At 41.9% G+C, this 19025-nt stretch overlaps 2 protein-coding genes across 2 annotated transcripts; one reads left to right on the top strand and one right to left on the bottom strand.

Annotated features, from left to right (window-relative positions):
- Positions 1-2040: 2040 nt before the first annotated feature.
- BLOC1S3 (biogenesis of lysosomal organelles complex 1 subunit 3) lies at positions 2041-5629 on the bottom strand. The gene is made up of 2 exons (XM_056539330.1): positions 5358-5629; positions 2041-4375 (listed from the first exon to the last, which is right to left on the bottom strand). Exon 2 carries the CDS (start codon positions 4362-4364, stop codon positions 3810-3812), a length of 555 nt encoding a protein of 184 aa, XP_056395305.1. The 5' UTR covers positions 4365-4375; positions 5358-5629; the 3' UTR covers positions 2041-3809.
- Positions 5630-5746: 117 nt separating this feature from the next.
- On the top strand, positions 5747-18293 carry LOC130291632 (trafficking protein particle complex subunit 6b-like). The gene is made up of 6 exons (XM_056540614.1): positions 5747-6196; positions 9196-9263; positions 9881-9998; positions 12150-12233; positions 12330-12423; positions 17555-18293. The coding sequence occupies exons 1-6, from the start codon at positions 6116-6118 to the stop codon at positions 17584-17586; spliced, it is 477 nt and encodes a 158-aa protein (XP_056396589.1). The 5' UTR covers positions 5747-6115; the 3' UTR covers positions 17587-18293.
- Positions 18294-19025: the final 732 nt, after the last annotated feature.

Genomic DNA, 19025 nt, shown 5'->3' with positions numbered 1-19025 from the left:
CTCCTCTGTGCTCTCTCCTGTCTGATAGCACTCCTCTGGGCTCTCTCCTGTCTGATAGGACTCCTGCGCTCTCTCCTGTCTGATAGCGCTCCTCTGGGCTCTCTCCTGTCCGATTTAATGTGCAGGATTTGATGCACAGGATTTTCTGCTGTAGATTTCAATGTAAACTGAATGACTGAGCGCAGCTTCTATTTGGTAGTTACAAATCCTGCACATCAAATCTGCGCGAGATCCTGTATGTGTGAAAGTACCCTTAAAAAGGAAATGTACAACATATAAAAAGTTTTGCATCTGACAGTGCCCATATTTTCAGTATATGACATCCTATTGACTTTTCTTTGCAGGGATCTATAATAGCAATTAATGTATTTTGTTATTTTTTTAATGAAAGAAGTGTTACATGCTTTTAATAAAATGGATGAGGAGTGTGACTTCCTAAAAATGTTAAGTTTTTTATTTTGGATCTTTTTATTCCAGTGATATATATATATATATGTATTAGACACACACACATAGCAGCTATAGTTAGATCCAATTATAGAGAACGATCCTTCACTTATCATCAAACCATTTCATAAGGGGGGCATTGGGCTATTTGACACGGAAATGTATAAAGACATGTATGTACACATTTTGCAGGATGGTCCCTGTTATACAAAGTTGGTAAGAGACCGCTCAAATACTTTTAAAAGGGAACTAAAAGCAAATTCTTGCTAGGCCCTGGGGAAATAAATTAAAGGATATACCAGCATAGACAAAATCATATGTGGACAGGGAGAAGAAAAAAAAGTCATACTCCCTTACCTCAGTCCTCTCGAGTTCCCGTTTCAGTGACTTCTGGTCCCCTGCTAATCTTTGCTTCTTATATCTCATCTCCTGCCCTCTCAGCCAATCAATGAGGTTGGACACCACTGTGACCAATAATGTGACCAGGCTGAGCAGGAAGGACCTAATACTATTTGATGGTTGTGCATAATGCCTATAATCCTAGTCACCAAAATGGGAAAAAAGTGACCTTAAAAAAGATAGTAGTGCGGTGAAAGATAACTTCAAAGGATAGGGGATAAGTTAGAACTACCATCCCCCGCCACAATCTACTGCACGGGGCCCCAGCAGGCTACCGAAAGCGGCCGTTCTTACCCCCACAGGAAGATGCGGCCAATACGCCCCCTCCATGTATCTCTATGGATACATGGAGGGGGCGTGTCGGCCACCGCTTCCCCTTCCAGCAGGGCCCTGTTCAGGAGATTGCGGGGGGTCCCAAGAGTCGGCCCCCTGCGAATTATAATTTATCCCCTATCCTTTAGGGGAGCAGGACACAGCTGGAGGCACAATATAGGGTCGGGTCATCGGCAGATCCACAACGTATTACATGTGACCCTACCCTCAGTGTTCCCGGAATATGTCAGGCTGGTCACATGAGACATATATGAACAACAATGGAGACATAAAAAAGGATTAAAGCTTTATTAGTAAAGCAATGGCTGAAAGATAAGCTGGGGTCAAAATTTATGAAGACAGAGTTTATGAACCATGGATCTACCATATTTTTAAAAGTTTTGAGCAGATGCCCACTTTGCGCAAAAAGTTTGACCTTTTGAAACTTTGCACAAAGCTACTGAGTTAAAGCTTGGAACACATAAAATTTCCTGCAAACAGGAGTGAATTGCAGCTGAAATCTACATCATCTCCAAGCCAGTAAATGACCCCTATAATATTATCTGTATTTAGAGATGAGTTGCAATACCTGCTCAGTGACAGACATGAAACTTTTTCTGGACAAATTTCTAATCCTTCACAACCACTTTAACTCAGAATCCTACTTTATGTGCTATAGTTGTATAATCTACAGAAGTGCATGACAAGACTCTTTACAATCGTTTTCTTTACAATCGTACATCTTTGTAGGAGGCTACAAAAAATGCCCCTTATACGAGACTATGAGTACAGAAAACTTAAATGGGCACTGTCATTAAAATAAATTTTTGCTATTGCACTCCTTATGGTAAATTAAAAATCTTTCTAATGTAGTTTGTTTAAAAAAAAAAATGAAGTTTTCTATGTTTTGTGTTTAAAAAAACTGTCACTAGGTGTCTCCCTACTTGTCCAGAGCATGTCCAGGAAATGTAATCTGGAGTGCTGAGGATGGGGGGGTGCAGCCTTAGCCAATGATAGCCCATCTCGCACACTAAACTGCTCTGGGCTGTATGAGTGAGGGAGGTGGTTCCTGTATGGCTTCAGATGATGTCACGCCTGCTCGGAAAAACCCTTTCCCAGTCTGTGAATCTGACTAAAATTGAGCAGAAAATACAGAGCAACATTGAGGTAGAAAACTAAACAATAATAAAAATAAAGGCAGGGGCTGGTTTATCATAATGGGGGCAGTGAACTGGGAGGATTATAACATTTAACAAGATCAAGAGAGGTACTCTTTAAAAGGAAATCTGTCACCAGTGTCACCTGCACTAACCTGTCAGTACTGACAGGTAGTGCAGGTGACACTGATGACAACGGTACTCACCTTGTCCCGGTCCGTGACGGGGTTCTTCTGTAATCTTCTCCGGTATCCTCGCTCCGGGCACCGGCTTTGGGCATGGGCGGAGCTTAATAATATAACCGCTGCTGCCCGGCACCCTGCAGAAAGCAGCAGCGGCTTGGGCGGAGCTTAGTGACGTCACCACTGCTGCTCCCTGCTGGGTCCCAGGTCATGGTAACAGCAGCGGTTACGTCATTAAGCTCCGCCCCTGCCCCAAATCGGTGCCCGGAGCAAAGATACCGGAGAAGATTACCAGAGATCCCCACCACGGACCGGGACAGGGTGAGTACCGTTGTCATCAGTGTCACCTGCACTACCTGTCGGTACTGACAGGTTAGTGCAGGTGACACTGGTGACAGATTTCCTTTAAGGACAACCCTTGTTCAGATGTCTTATTGTGGTGTATAGATGTTCTATAGATAGAACATTTGGTCTCTGAACCCACACTATGAACCATAGCCATAGTAAAGAGCAGCATGAATGGGCAGTTGCCCGAGGAGATGATAACAAATTGCTGGGACATTTTATTTCTAAGACTTGTCCTTACACTTCACATAGAATAGGGGAGAAAGTTACTGCCAAACTCCTCTGGCCATGTCCTTTAAGACAACTTCTATCCTCAACATTTGATGTCAGGAGGCCTCCATACTCATCAGATGTCCCACCAAAATTGGTAGGCTCAGCCAACATTAATCCAATGTGTATAGCTAACTTAAAACATTCATTTGGGTAGCATATTTGACCATCTGCTTAGCGTTTGGAACAAATTGTTGGGAATGCTGGAGCCAGGAGCTCGAGACATCATAGTCCCGCCCCCTCATGACATCACACCCCGCCCCCTCAATGCAAATCTATAGGAGGGGTCGTGACAGCCATCACGCCCCCTCCTATAGACTTGCATTGAGGGGGGGGGTTGAGTGTGATGTCATGAGGGGGCGGGGCTATGACATCACAAGCTCTCGGCTCCAGCGTTCGGAACAGTTTGTTCCAAGCGCTGAGCAGCGGAGTACCCCTTTAAGAATGAAGAACTAAAGTGTAAAAAGTTTCCAATGATAAGACTCCTGAAGAGATCTCTTACCAGTACTGCAGCTTCCGTCATATGGCTATAGCTGCTATTAGATTTGTACACTGGTTTCTACAATTCAGTTAATTCTGAAAGCTGCACTACAGAGGTGACCATCAGGATGACCTACATGCATAGAGATCCCCTTTAAGTATGAGCACCCAGGCATGAGGGTGGACATTAAGAGATTGTTTCAATGCAGAAGTCTATTTAGATCCTGATATCAGGAAGTAAGTTACAGCTGGTTATTATGTCAATCTTTTCAGACACCCTTTTCAAGTCCTCAAGGGCAAGTCGGATGTTGTGAGAGGCATTAATAATCCCGTTCTGGGAGTTGTTGAGTTGACTGGTCAGTGCACGGATCTCACTAGTGGTCGTATGGTAGACTTGACGGATGGCGTTGTTGACATCATGGTAAAGCCGAGCATTGCTTTCCAAGAGTTTGTGTTGTAATAACGTGCTGTAGCGTCCTGGCTGCTGTATATTCACCATCGGCTTCTCTTCACAGCCGACTGGGGAACTTTCACCTTCATTCCTGATGACCACTAGAGGAGGAAGGTCCTTCTCTAATCTCTTGGAAGGAATCTTATATTTCTCAACACTTTCATCATCCTCTTCATCAGTTTCTGAGGCTTCTCCTTGAATCTTTACACCACATGTACCAGAAAATGACTTCGGTGGGACGGATGTCACATACATCTCTTCTTCATCATCAGTCTCTGAAGCTTCCCCCTTTACGATGGTTTGAAAACCTTGAGAGGACATTTCTAGATTATCTGACCAGATGAGAACAGAAAGAACAAGGATGATTTACTTAAAAAGGCACTCAATAAAACTAAATTTAGCTATTGCACTCCTTATGGTAAATAAAAACTCTTTCTATAGGATAGGGGATAAGTTATATTTCACTGCACTACTTATTTACAGAGTGTCCACAGGAACTATACCATGCATAAAGCCAGGTAATCTAGTGCTTTACACTGTTAAAAGGAAAACTGTCAGCTTTCTCCCCCCCACACTAACCAGCGGTACTGGCTGATAGTGCGGAGAACGCTTATCAGTTTGATACCTACCGTACCCAGATCCGCCTGGCCGATATCTTCATTTTTCCCTATATGCTAAATAAGTGCTAACTGGCATAGGCGGGGTTACTAGCACTCTGACGTCAGCGCCGCTCATCCGCAGCGCCGCCCAGCTCATCAATATTCTTCCCCTCCCTCCACCTCTCCCTCTTCTCCCCGCTCTGTAATGATGAGGGAGAGGTGGAGGGAGGGGAGGAATATTGAGGAGCTGGGCGGCGCTGCAGAAAAGCGGTGCTGATGTCAGAGTGCCAGTAACCCCGGCCTGTGCCAGTTAGCACTTAATTAGCATATAGGGAAGTTTTCCTTTAAATACTGTTATACAGGCTGTGCACTCACTACTTTACATTGCAGCAGAGGGTCATTTCTTTGTTGTAATCATATGAAAAGAAAATATTTACAAAAATGTGACATATTGTACATGTAACTTGCTTGGAAGAATAGCGTAAATCAGTGGTCTCCAAGTTGTGGACCTCCAGATGTTGCAAAACTACAACTACCAGCACGCCCAGACAGCCAACGGCTGTCCCGGCATGCTGGGAGTTGTAGTTTTGCAATGTTTGAAGGTCCTCAGTTTGAAGACCATTGCTCAAGGATCTATACAATATAAAGCTATAATAAATCAGGGTCTATGGAAAAGAACCTCCAAACAACATAGAAAGTATGTGAACATCTTCACCTGCAGATCCTGATCACACACAGCACCAGCCCATCCAAAGCAAAGATGAAAGCTGCAGTTCAGTCACGTGAAGTGTCACGTTACCGGAAGTGGGGCAAGGGATGTGCCTCAAAATTTGCGCCCACACGCTAAATACACGCGTTAACAGTCAGCTATCGTTCTAATCCGTTCTGACGTTCTTATATGTGCCTCATTTTTAAGAATTCATGAAAGAATTCTTATTATAAAACATGGATCTTTCCCGGAAGTGGGGTACAGGACAAGCTAGTAGACAGCGGAAGTCAGCTGAAAGTGACGTCAGTGCAGCGCCGGAAGTGGCGCGGGGGAAAAAAAATCAGCTGATAGTGATGGCAGCGCAGCGCCGGAAGTGGGGCAGAGGGGAAAAAAAAAATCAGCTGACAGGGACGTCAGCGCAGCACCGGAAGTGGGGCAGAGGGGAGAAAAAAAATCAGCTGACAGGGACGTCAGCGCAGCACCGGAAGTGGGGCTTGTTGTGTAACACGGAAGTAGTGAATTACTGTGAATCCCTTTGCGAAGCTTGTCGTCGTTATCCGTCATAAACACTGACGGGGATGTAGTCGGGAAATGAAGCTGTGCTTATGATTTTTGGAGAGTTTGTTTGCTAAAAAAAAAAAAAAAAGAAATTGTGCCTACTTTGTGCCATATGTTACAGTAATGGTGATGTGGTGTCATAGCCCAGGACTGAGGAGATAAGAAGCTGCACCAGAAGAGGCAGTGACCGCGAAGACAGGACGACGATGGCGGATGAGACGTTATTCGCGTTGTTACATATGGAGATGATCTCTCATGCTCATAAGAGCGCCGTGCAGGATGATGAGGTAAGGCAGAGCGCCCCCCCTGTGCGGGAACACAGAACATTTGGACAAAATTCATTATAGGTTAGTGTTTTCCAATCGGTGTGCCTCTAGCCGTTGTAAAACTACAACTCCCAGCATGCCCGGACAGCCGAAGGCTGTCCGGGCCTGCTGGGAATTGTACTTTTGCAACTATAACCAGGGAAACTCTAGGCTAGGCCATCAACATTTTATCGGTGGGGTGATGTTGTTAGGCATCCTGCTGATCAGCTGATTTGCATAGCCGCAGTGCCCCTATGTACTGCAAACAGGAGTAGATAGCGCCGTACGTTGTGTAGTGATCGTGGTAGGTTACTGTAGCTCAGCTGCAGTTGAAGTGAGTGAGCAATGAGCTGCAGTAACCCAGTACGGCTACTAAACAATGTACGGCGCCGTCTGCTTCCTGCTCTGTTCACTGTGTGGGCTCTCTGGCAAACAGCTGATTGGTGAGATACCTTAGGATAGGTCATCAATAAACATTACCAGGAAAACCACATTCACATGTGGGTATTGTGTGCAGCTGATTTTGCTACCAATTGACATAGATTGGTATTAAAGGGGTGCTCCAGAGTTCTGAACGTTTTGTTCAGAACACTCGGAGGCCGTGATCGTGACGTCACGGCCATGCCCCTTGTGCCTTCACGTCATGCTCCCTCCATTAATGTCTATGGGAGGGGTCATGTCGGCCGATAAGCCCCCTCCCGTAGACATGAATAGTGGCGGTGTGGCGTAACGTCATGACCACTGCTGCAGGAACCTGGCATTTGTTTAGAACACAGAGTGCCGCGGGAGATCGCAGGGGGGGCCCCAGCAGCGATCAGACATCTTGTCCCCTATCCTTTGGATAGGGGATAAGATGTCTAGCAGCGGAGTACCCCTTTAATATCTGCTGGTGAAAAATCTACAGCAAAATATCCCACGTGAACGTACCCTAAATGGGTATACCAATGACATATCAACAGGATATGTCATCAATGTCCACTAGATGGGAGTCCCACACCTGGCGAAAACAGATTAAGCAGAGAAGTAATGCAATTTGTGCAAATCCCATTGACTTTTATGAGCTAAGCTGTTTATTTACTACTAGGTGTGAATGGAAAAAAAAAACTTTGGGGGTAAGCCCCAACTAAGAAAACCCCCTGAAAACACAGTTTTACTATTGCCACTTTAAAATGTTTTAGTCCAATAGCTATCAGTGGTGCTGGATTAAAAACATAGTGACAGTACTATGCAGGGTATTTAGTTTTTTTTATGTGTTAAAAAAACCCAACTAATACTTCATTGTACTGTGACTGTGTTTAGTTCAGCACTGACATCTAGTGGCATTATTTAGTATTGCAATATTATTGTTTTTAAAGTGGCAATAATAAAACAGTGTTTTTAATTTTTCTTTTAGATTGTGCTTACCCCGCAGGGGGTCACCCCCAAAGGTTTTTTTTAATTTATTTATCACGCCCTAGGACATTTTAGGGAATTGTTTCATTTATTTTCTCAGTGTAGCTCTTGAGGCTGTGCTTTTTGTGTTACTCTTTTTATTATCTATAGGAGTTACTCAAAATGAATAATTCCCTGGCTTTGGCTGTTTTTTGCTCATTAACCTCTGTTTGCTCATTAACCTCAGACTCAACATAGGTGCGGGTCCCACCTATAGATATGTGTATCCTGTGGATATTTCATAAATGTTCCAGATGGGGATACCCCTGTAACTCTTTAGTCTTCTATATTTTTTACTTTATATTCAAAGAAGAGTGTTAGACATTTTTTGGCGAGTTTAAAGGTTAATTTACATGAAGCAGATTGTCGCTACTGTTCATCGAAATGGGGTTGTTTCATCAGCTAGACCCATTCTGCTGAACAGGTCAGTTGCAGAATTGTCTGCAATAAATTTGCTGCATGTGAATTAATGCGAAGTCCTTTTTGTTGCCACTCAGAGTGTATGTAGTTGGATATAGATAGTCAAATGTGGTTGGTTGTATAATTTTTCTCAGCCACCATCCTGATTCCCCTATAATCCTTTGTAGTTAGCTCAGCTGAGTGAGCATTTTTTACATAAGGGGTAAGAGTGGGTTTACACTGTATTTTTGTTTCCATTAAATGTATACTTTATTTAGGAAATAAAACGTATATGTTAAAGGGTACCTCTCATCAAATAAACTTTTGATATATTTTAGATTAATGAATGTTGAATAACTTTCCAATAGCATGTTAATGAAAAATATGCTTCTTTCTATAGTATTTTTCCTGATCAGTCCTGTCAGCAAGCATTTCTGACTCATGCTGAAGTCCTAAACACTCAGAGCTGCCAGCCTGCTTTGTTCACAGCCAAACAGGCTGTGAACAAAGCAGGCTGGCAGCTCTGAGTGTTCTCTTTTGTGAACAAAGCAGACTGGCAGCTCGTAGTGTTTAGGACTCCAGCATGAGTCTGAAATGCTTGCTGCCGGGACTGGTAGGGAGACCCCTAGTGGTCATTTCTTCAAAGTGGAAAATTTAATAGTAAGAAGCATATTTTTTAATAACATGCAACTGTAAAGTTATTCTGCATACATTAATCTATAATATATCAAAAGTTTTTTTGATGAGAGGTACCCTTTAAAGAAGATCTCCATTGCCAAGCAATGTATTCCCTATCTGCAGGATAGGGGATAAATGTCTGATCGCGGGGGGGGGGGTCTTACCGCTGGGACCCCGCAATCTACCATATGGGACTACGGGGCCCCAACTTCTTATCTATGGAAAATAATAGTACTGGAAGAATTGATCTCCAGTCTGTCAGATCTGTTTCCCCGGTTATCAGGTCAGCCAGTCCATATACAGTTTTCTTTGTTTTTTTGCATTACAGTATTAATGGTCTGTGTCTTACATTGTTGACTTGAATGATCCTACCTACTTTTTTTTATTTGTTTACATAACAATAGTTCATAAGGTAAAAAAAAAAAAGTCGATCAAGTTAAATCTATAACCCTACTGTTAATCTTTTTTTCTAGGATCAAGGAAAACATATACGGATCTTGGAAGGAATGGGTTTCCGCGTGGGTCAAGGACTAATTGAAAGGCAAGTATTTTAGGGTTTGTTCCCACTATGGAGATTCCTTATGGACCTCCACGCGCATTCTGCTTGCAGCAGCCTCCCATTGATTTTAGTGAAATTGGACTGCTCTGTTCACACATTGGAAGTTCAGCAGCAGAACCTCTGAAGAAGAATTTGATTCAGGGAGAAGCTTGAACATAATCAGTGTTTTGGCAGAATCTGCCAGAGATGTGTTGTTTGTCAATGGGATGGCGCTTATGCCTGTAGCAGATTGTAAGCACTGATTCCTAATCATTTTTAGAAGCCCGGTTCCACACAGGAAATTCAGTGAAGAAATTGCTGAATTTCTTCATTGTGAACATACTCGTCATTCAGGTATATATTTATATGTTCACTATACAAACCCAGCAAAACTAGCTTCGAAGGAACAGGAATAGTTTGTAATGTGATCACTAAGATTTTCTGCATTGGTTGGATGTTCACCGGGGTGTGGTGGGTGAAACATGTGGGGCCAACACTGTAAAGGCTAAAGAACATGTATTTCCACTGCTGCTTATAGAACTGATTTGAGCAATAAACCTATCCCAGCTTATAAGGAAACACAATATAGTAACTCTGTCACTTTGCCTTCTTGCCCCCAGACTGACAAAGGACAGCCCATCTTTCAAGGATGACCTGGATACTGTTAAATTTATTTGTAAAGATTTTTGGACCATCGTATTTAAGAAGCAGATTGATAACCTGAGAACAAACCATCAGGTATATTTGGGCTGGGTGTCTTTTATATTGTCAAATGAGCAAAGTCCCCATAATGATGATCTCAGTCTAATAAATGTTCTCTCATAGATCAGTTATATTTGAATATGATTCTACTGGAGATCCTAGAATAGGTTGACATGTAATGTATTTGCTTTTGTTGTCACTTGCTGATCGATTGGGGTCCATCTACTGAGACCCACACTGATGACTACAGTTATGGGTGCCTCTCCTTTTGGATTTTCCTCTATACGCGTTGCCAGGCTTTATGCAGCTATCACAGTTCTCTGCACAGTGTCTGGTCAAGTTCACACTGTAATAACCAAAGAGATAACATTGAGACGAAAGGGGAAGTAACAAAAGTGTATAAGCTTTATTAAGTGAAGACAAATTATAAAATCAAGTAAAATGGAACAACAGCAGACGGACTACTAAGGCATCTGAACAAGGGCTGAGGAGAGAATTGGACTGCAACACATGATCAGATAGGTTACCAAAGTAACACCCAACCTGTTGCAGATATACATAGAAAAGTATATATTTAGTAGCCGTACTGGGTTACTGCAGCTCAGCGCTCACTCACTTCAACAGCAGCTGAGGTGCAGTAACCTACCACGATCACTACACAATGTACGGCGCTATCTATTCCTGTTTGCAGTACATAGGGGCACTGCGGCTATGCAAATCAGCTGATTAGCAGGATGCCTAACAACATCACCCCACCGATAAAATGTTGATGGCCTAGCCTAGAGTTTCCCTGGTTATAGTTGCAAAAAGTACAATTTCCAGCAGGCCCGGACAGCCGAAGGCTGTCCGGGCATGCTGGGAGTTGTAGTTTTACAACAGCTAGAGGCACACCGATTGGAAAACACTAACCTATAATAAATTTTGGCTAAATGTTCTGTGTTCCCACACAGGGGGGTGCTCTGCCTTACCTCCTCATCCTGCACGGCGCTCTTATGAGCATGAGAGATCATCTCCATATGTAACAACGCGAATAATGATAATCTGATCATGTGTTGCAGTCCAATTCTCTCCTCAGCCCTTGTTCAGATGCCTTAGTAGTCCGTCTGCTGTTGTTCCATTTTACTTGATTTTATCATTTGTCTTCACTTAATAAAGCTTATACACTTTTGTTACTTCACCTTTCGTCTCAGTGTTATCTCTTTGGTTATTATACGTGTACTCTTATGACACTTGAGACATTGTTCATCAACTGTCTACATCATTGTGCCCTTGCTTTTGGTTTACAGGTTCACACTGTGTAGAGAGAAAACTGGAGGGACTGAGCACCCTTTACTTGCAAATTTAGTAGGGGTCTGTGTGATCAGACCACAGTGACAGCATATACTACCAATATACCCTCATTGCAGATTCCAACAAGGAGGTAGAGCCAGACATTGCTGACTGAAGTTAAGTTAGATCAAGCTGACTGGTGTCTGTATAGGGGTATGAGTCCTTAGCATACCAGGAGAGTGGGGGGTGCTTCACGTGCGTCAGTGTACAAATACAATAGCGAGAGAGAAGAAGGAGCACACGCTTGAAGATCCTGCTGCAACGATTTATTCAAAGTTCATTCGGAACACAGATGAGACATCTTCCCCATAGACATGAGCAGAGCTATTGCTAATGCTAATGCTGCAGAAAGCTATTTGTTACCCTTAACCTATATATCAGCTTGCTATTTGCTTGTAACTAAGATGAAGACCTTGGGATGAGGCAAAAAGATGCAAGATAAAGAACAAGTTGTAAGTTAGAGACAAAACATCTGAAGAAATATAGACTGCAGAAGGACGGATACATGCGGAATCAAAATATAACATGATGATTTTGACGTGATAACTAACCTCCCCTTTTTGTCAACTGTAAAAAAAAACAATGTACTTCTGTATAATAAACGGAACTCCTTGGGACAGCTCCTTAACCAGTATGCTGAGAAGGAGATATATACCAACATTTTGTCTGGTGTTTATTTCTTGTGTTGACACTCAGCAGTATATAGCGGCAGTCACGCACATTTTAACGCCTAACCAGCAGCCAACCTTAACACTACCAATGTACTGTATTTTTATTTTTTGCCATGAAAGAAAATTAGACATGATCATCTAGGGAAATGTATGTGTAACACTTAACTCTTTTTGTTCCTTTATTTAGGGTACATATGTTTTACAAGACAACAGATTTCTGCTGCTGACTCAGATTTCCTGCAGTAAACAATATCTAGAGGAAGCACCAAAGGTATAGTTTAGTCACTACACAGCCATCCATAATGTATGCTGTACATTATAGGCAAACGTTTATCCAAGCCTCATTGTATATCCCACTGTCTTTCAGTTTCTGGCTTACACCTGTGGACTCATCAAAGGTGCGCTCTCAAATTTAGGAGTCAGTTGCACTGTCTCTGCTGAGGTTCCAGTGATGCCTACGTGTAAGTTATTGTTAGTATACACTGCTTAGTTCTCGTGAAGGACGTCCTGCAGCGATTGGTCATCACGTTGCGGCTGTTGTTTCGCCCGCATGTGATGATTGTGTTGAAGGTATACTTCCAATTCAGGCAGAAGGCAGAATTATGCCCTGGGGAGGAGAACGGGTAGGAGCTTTTATGCTCCCTGGACAACCCCTTTTAAAGGAAAACTGTCAGCATTCTCCCCCCGCACTAACCAGCGGTACTGGCTGGTAGTGCGGGGTACGCTGATCAGTTTGATCCTTACCGTGCCTAGATCTGCCGCGCCGTTCGGCCGTAATCTTCTATTTTCGGAATATATTCAAATGAGGGGCTAACTGGCACTCTGACGTCAGTGCCGCCTGCTGCAGTGCCGCCCAGCTCATCAATATTCCTCCCCTCCCTCCGCCTCTCCCACTTCTCCCGGCTCTGTAATGAAGACAGAGGGGAGGAATATTGATAAGCTGGGCGGCGCTGCGGCCAGCGGCATTGACATCAGAGTGCCAGTTAGCACCTCATTTGAATATACCGAAAATAGAAGATTACAGCCGAATGGCTCGGCAGATCCAGGCACGGTAAGGATCAAACTGATCAGTATCCCCTGCACTACCAACCAGTACCGCTGGTTAGGGTGGGTTCACACCACGTTTTGTACTTACAGTTCCCGTATACGGCTGGGAGGAGGGGGCGGGGCTTAATCGCGGCATCCGTACTCAGCCGTATAGGGGAACCGTATTTAATGCATGTCTATGAGCTGACCGGAGTGAACCGGTCGGCTGCGTTTTCAGCCGTATGCGGTTTACCGACCGTAGGCAAAAATGCGGTCGACCATGTTTTTGCCTGCGGTCGGGAAACCGCATACGGCCGAAAACGCAGCCGACTGCAGGCTGCGGTTCACTCCGGTCGGCTCATAGACATGCAATAAATAATACGGTTCCCCTATACGGCTGAGTGCGGGCGCCGCGATTAAGCCCCGCCCCCTCCTCCTCCTCCCAGCCGTATACGGGAACCTTAAGTACAAAACGTGATGTGAACCCACCCTTAGTGCGGGGGGAGAAAGCAGGCAGTTTTCCTTTTAAAGCTGTGTTCACATGTTCAGGTTTTTGATTGCAGTTATTAAACACAATGAATGGATTTGGAAAGAGAAGGCTTAGGTTTTTCTTTATACATTTCCTCCATTTATGATCTGTTCCTGGCCTTGAATTCAGTAAATGCAATTAAAAACCTGAATTTGTGAACACAGCCTTACAGGGTCTTCCAGGGAAAAATAATTGATGGTCTATCCACATGATAGGCCATCAATGTCTGGTTGGCGGGGTGATGACACCCAGCACCCCTTGCTGATCTACTGTTTGGCACCCAGCCATAAACTAAGCAGAGCTGGAAGCCTTGGCTTAGTAGATTGGATAGTAGTGGTGACAGGTTAAAGCATCTTAGCTCCCATTGATGGAGTCATCCGGAGGAAAACGTATATTTTTTTAATTTTATTTTTTTAATTCAACTGGTGCCAGAAAATTAAACAGATTAGTAAATTACTTCTATTAAAGAATCTTAATCCTGCCAGTACTTATTAGCCGCTGAATACTACAGAGGAAATTGTTTTCTTTTTGGAACACAGTGCTCTCTGCTGACATCACAAGTACAGTGCTCTCTGCTGACATCTCTGTCCATTTAAGGAACTGTCCAGAGCAGCATATGTTTGCTATGGGGATTTTCTCCTACTCTCGACAATTCCTAAAATGGACAGAGATGTCAGCAGAGAGCACTGTATTCCAAAAAGAAAATAATTTCCTATGTAGTATTCAGCAGCTAATAAGTACTGGAAGGATTAAGATGTTTTAATAGAAGTCATTTACAAATCTGTTTAACTTTCTGGCACCAGTTGATAAAAAATAAATAAATAAATAAATAAATAAAAGTTTTCCATCGGAGTACCCCTTTAAAGCTTTCATAATGTGTCATTCTCACCAGCACTGATCTACAGCAGTGGTCTTCAACCTGTGGAACTCCAGATGTTGCAAAACTACAACTCCCAGCATGCCCGGACAGCCAACGGCTGTCTGGGCATGCTGGGAGTTGTAGTTTTGCAACATCTGGAGGTCCGCAGGTTGGAGACCACTGATCTGCAGGCTCCTATGTATGTGAATGTACAGAGCCTGCAACTCATGCTCAGATGCTCATACAGTACAAACCTGTCCTCAACAGCCGGACCATACCAATCAGAGTTTAATGACCTGTGAGGGTCCTAAAACACTAATTTGGGAATGTCCCCTGTTATTTATTACCCCAAATCAAATATATAAGATTAGCTCAAGAAGAGAGAGAGAGAATAGTGGAATTATGACTTTAGGGTATAGCGCTGAAATATTTCATGTATTATATTTCATATAAGACTGTAGCACAAAGTATCTTGTTATAGGTACATTGGGGGAGATTTATCCAAACCTGTCCAGAGGAAAAGTTGCTGAGTTGCCCATAGCAACCAATCAGATCGCTTCTTTCATTTTTGAAAAGACCTCTGAAAAATGAAAGAAGCAATCTGATTGGTTGCTATGGGCAACTCAGCAACTATTCCTCTTGATTTGGTTTTGATAAGGCTACATTCACACCACGTTTTTGCAATACAGTTCCCGTATCAGGTTTTTGATGAAAAACGGATTCCTCAAAACCTGACTAAACTGTATCAAAACGTGTGTACAAATTTCAACCCGTATAAGGTTAAAAACTGTATACAGTTTGAAAAATGAGGTCCGGTTGCATCCGTTTTTTAAGAAAAAAAACGTATATGTTTTTAACCTTTCACTCCATTTTGAATAAAGTTTCACTTGTTTGATTAAAATTCCAAGAAAAACAACTGTGCAAAGTCAAAAACCGTATGGTGAAAACTGGATGGAAGTGTACGCACATACAGTTCTGTACGGTTCCCATTGACTCCCATGTTAAAAAAAACTGTATACAGTTTACTACGGTTTTTCACCTGGACCAAAAAACGTGGTAGTCTACGGTTTTGGGTTTGGGTAAAAAAAACGACAAAACCGTATAAGGTGCAAAAAGGACTAAACTGGATGATGCGTTTGGCATACGGTTTACAATGTTAAGTCAATGCATACGGTTTTCTATACGTTTCCGTACGGTTTTTAACTTGAAACTGTATACGGGAACTGTATAGCAAAAACGTGGTGTGCATGCACCCTTAATCCTCCCCCCATTGTGATTCACGACATTTTCAGAAATCTAGCGCAAGTGCATTGTCGCACCTTGTACCTAAGTGAGCTTACGTATGAACACACCAGCGTTTGCATGTCGTGTAGTTACTCTTTTATGTGACACCATAATAATATGTTAAATATGATTAAGTACAATATCCTATGGTGAATGCCCTCGGGTGATTATCATGTCAATATATCCCTATGGTGCTGTGGCCTTGAAGAGAAAGGTTTCTAATTAATTTTTTGGTGTTTTTTCACTGCAAAAAAAAAAAGTGAAAACATAAATTGGTTTTGTAGAAATTTGCATATAATATTTACACGGCCTGCATGTGACCTGGTTATTCCCGGATAATCAGACTAAGAAAATCAACAACAAAAATTGTGCTGATCGGAGGGGAACTCCATAAGATTTAGCTTTTATTAATTATAGTTTAAAAGCCACCAGAGTAATCAAAGAAAGTGCTCAAAACTATATCCTACACCAAATAATAATAAATGTCAAAAGATTACCACATGTCAATGTGGATTTATCAAGAATAATTCCAATCTAATGCTAGTAGTGTAGACCCAACGCGTTTCTGCCACAATAATGTGGTGTCATCAGGGGACTATTTTTTGGAGCAAAAAATCCTGGTATAAAGGCTATTTGTTCTAAGCCCACCAAGCACTAGAAATATTACAATTAAAAAGATATTTGTAAACTGAGAACCATGATTACTCATAGAAGGAATACACCCGATACATAGTGTACCCCATACAAAATTTCAGGACACAGACTCCTAGGCAACAGGGTTGATAATCATCAGTGGATATAGCCCTGTAAAGTCCGTAGGTACTGTTAGGATGTAGTGCGCCCAGCAGCCGCTAGTATCAGACGGCTCCCCGCCACTGCGGGTAGGAGCGCTGCACTGAGAACCATTTGCCGGAAGCAAGTACATCCTGACAGTACCTACAGACTTTACAGGGCTATATCCACTGATGATTATCAACCCTGTTGCCTAGGAGTCTGTGTCCTGAAATTTTGTATGGGGTACACAATGTATCGGGTGTATTCCTTCTATGAGTAATCATGGTTCTCAGTTTACAAATATCTTTTTAATTGTAATATTTCTAGTGCTTGGTGGGCTTAGAACAAATAGCCTTTATACCAGGATCTTTTGCTCCAAAAAATAGTCCCCTGATGACACCACATTATTGTGGCAGAAACGCGTTGGGGCTACACTACTAGCATTAGATTGGAATTATTCTTGATAAATCCACATTGACATGTGGTAATCTTTTGACATTTATTATTATTTGGTGTAGGATATAGTTTTGAGCACTTTCTTTGATTACTCTGGTGGCTTTTAAACTATAATTAAAAAAAAGCTAAGTCTTATGGAGTTCCCCTCCGATCAGCACAATTTTTGTTGTTGATTTTCTTAGTCTGATTATCCGGGAATAACCAGGTCACATGCAGGCCGTGTAAATATTATATGCAAATTTCTACAAAACCAGTTTATGTTTTCACTTTTTTTTGCAGTGAAAAAACACCAAAAATCCAAAGGAATTATAAACTGGTTTTGCCCATAACAGCCAATCACATCTCCGAAATTCATTTTATTATACAAGCTGAGCTGTGATGTTTTTATAGACCAGTGGTCTCCAACCTGCGGACCTCCCAGATGTTGCAAAACTACAATTCCCAGCATGCCCGGACAGCCAACGGCTGTCCGGGCATGCTGGGAGTTGTAGTTTTGCAACCTCTGGAGGTCCGCAGGTTGAAGACCACTGTTATAGACAATACCAGAAAGTTCATGCTTTCACCGTTTTTTTTTTTTTTTTTATATCTTTTGTGTTACCAGTTGTAAAATACTTGCAAAAGTGCTGACCTGCTATCGCTTTTCTTTTCTTTTTTTTTTAAATAGGTAAATTTCAAGTAGTCGTTTCTAAAAACTAAAGAAATAACATCTGGAACTCTTATGAAGTCAGGAATCGTGTTTAATGCTAAACACAAAGTATTGAAGAAACCAGCAATATTAGCTATGCAACATGTTTTACAAATTGCAAATATGCTGTTACAACATGTAGCCTTTCCTTATACCGTACCACATGGTAAATCTTACAAATTGCACTTTGTTGCCCATTTTTCATGAATCCACAGTAAATGTTCTTGTTACCCATCACCCGTTCTGTGGAATAATGCTTTGTTAACTTAGGCTGCATTCACACCACGTTTTTGCTATACAGTTCCGGTATCAGGTTTTTGATGAAAAACTGATTCCTCAAAACCTGACTAAACTGTATGAAAACGTGTGTACAAATTTTAATCCGTATACAGTTAAAAACCGTATACGGTTTAAAAAATGATGTCCGGTTGCATCCATTTTTAAGAAAAAAAAAAGCATACGTTTTTAACTTTTCACTCCATTATGAATAAAGTTTCACTTGTTTGATTGAAATTCCAAGAAACAAACTGTGCAAAGTCAAAAACCATATGGTGAAAACGGGATGGAACCGTACGCACATACAGTTCTGTACGGTTCCCATTGACTCCTATGTTAACAAAAAAAAAAGTATACGGTTTAAGGCTGGGTTTTTCAATCCGTTTTTCTAAAGAAAACCATATGGCAAAAAAACGGATGGAACAGTATGGAAAAAAGTAAACCTTATGCGTTTTTAAACAGTATACTGTTTTTAAAAGTGCATACAGTTCAGTCAGTTTTTATTAAAAAAAAAAAAACATACGTTTTTGAAAATGTTGTCCATTTTTAATGGGAGGGGTCTTGGATGGGGACTTTAGGATTCAAATGCGCATGTGCAAAGTTAAAACGTATACGCACATGCGCATTTGAATCCTAAAGTCCCCACCCAAGACCCCTCCCATTAAAAATTGACAATTTTCAAAAAGGTATGGGTTTTTTTTAAATAAAAATTGACGGAATTGTATGCACTTTTAAAAACAGTATACTGTTTAAAAACGCATACGGTTTACTTTTTTCCATACTGTTCCATCAGTTTTTTTTTGCCATACGGTTTTCTTTAGAAAAACGGATTGAAAACAGTATGGCAAAAACGTAGTGTGAACCCTGTGGTAGGCTACGGTTTTGGGTACAGGAAAAAAAACTGACAAAACCGTACAAGATGCAAAACGGACACAACCTGATGCATCTTTTGCCTTACGGTTTTCAATGGAGAGTCAATGCATACGGTTTTCATTACAGTTCCGTACGGTTTTCACATAGAAAATGTATTCTGGAACTATATTGCAAAAACGTGGTGTGAATGCAGCCTAAGGCAAGTCCACACTTTGCTTCACTGCCAAGTTACATTATCAAAGCAGCCACAGAGAACATGCTGACATATTGGTCCTTGAATATCCTCAACCTTGTTTCCTTA

Source organism: Hyla sarda, chromosome 9, assembly GCF_029499605.1.
Source record: "Hyla sarda isolate aHylSar1 chromosome 9, aHylSar1.hap1, whole genome shotgun sequence".
Lineage (NCBI taxonomy): Eukaryota > Metazoa > Chordata > Amphibia > Anura > Hylidae > Hyla > Hyla sarda.
Note: the sequence above shows the minus strand (reverse complement) of the source record. Positions and strands in the feature narration are given on the sequence as shown.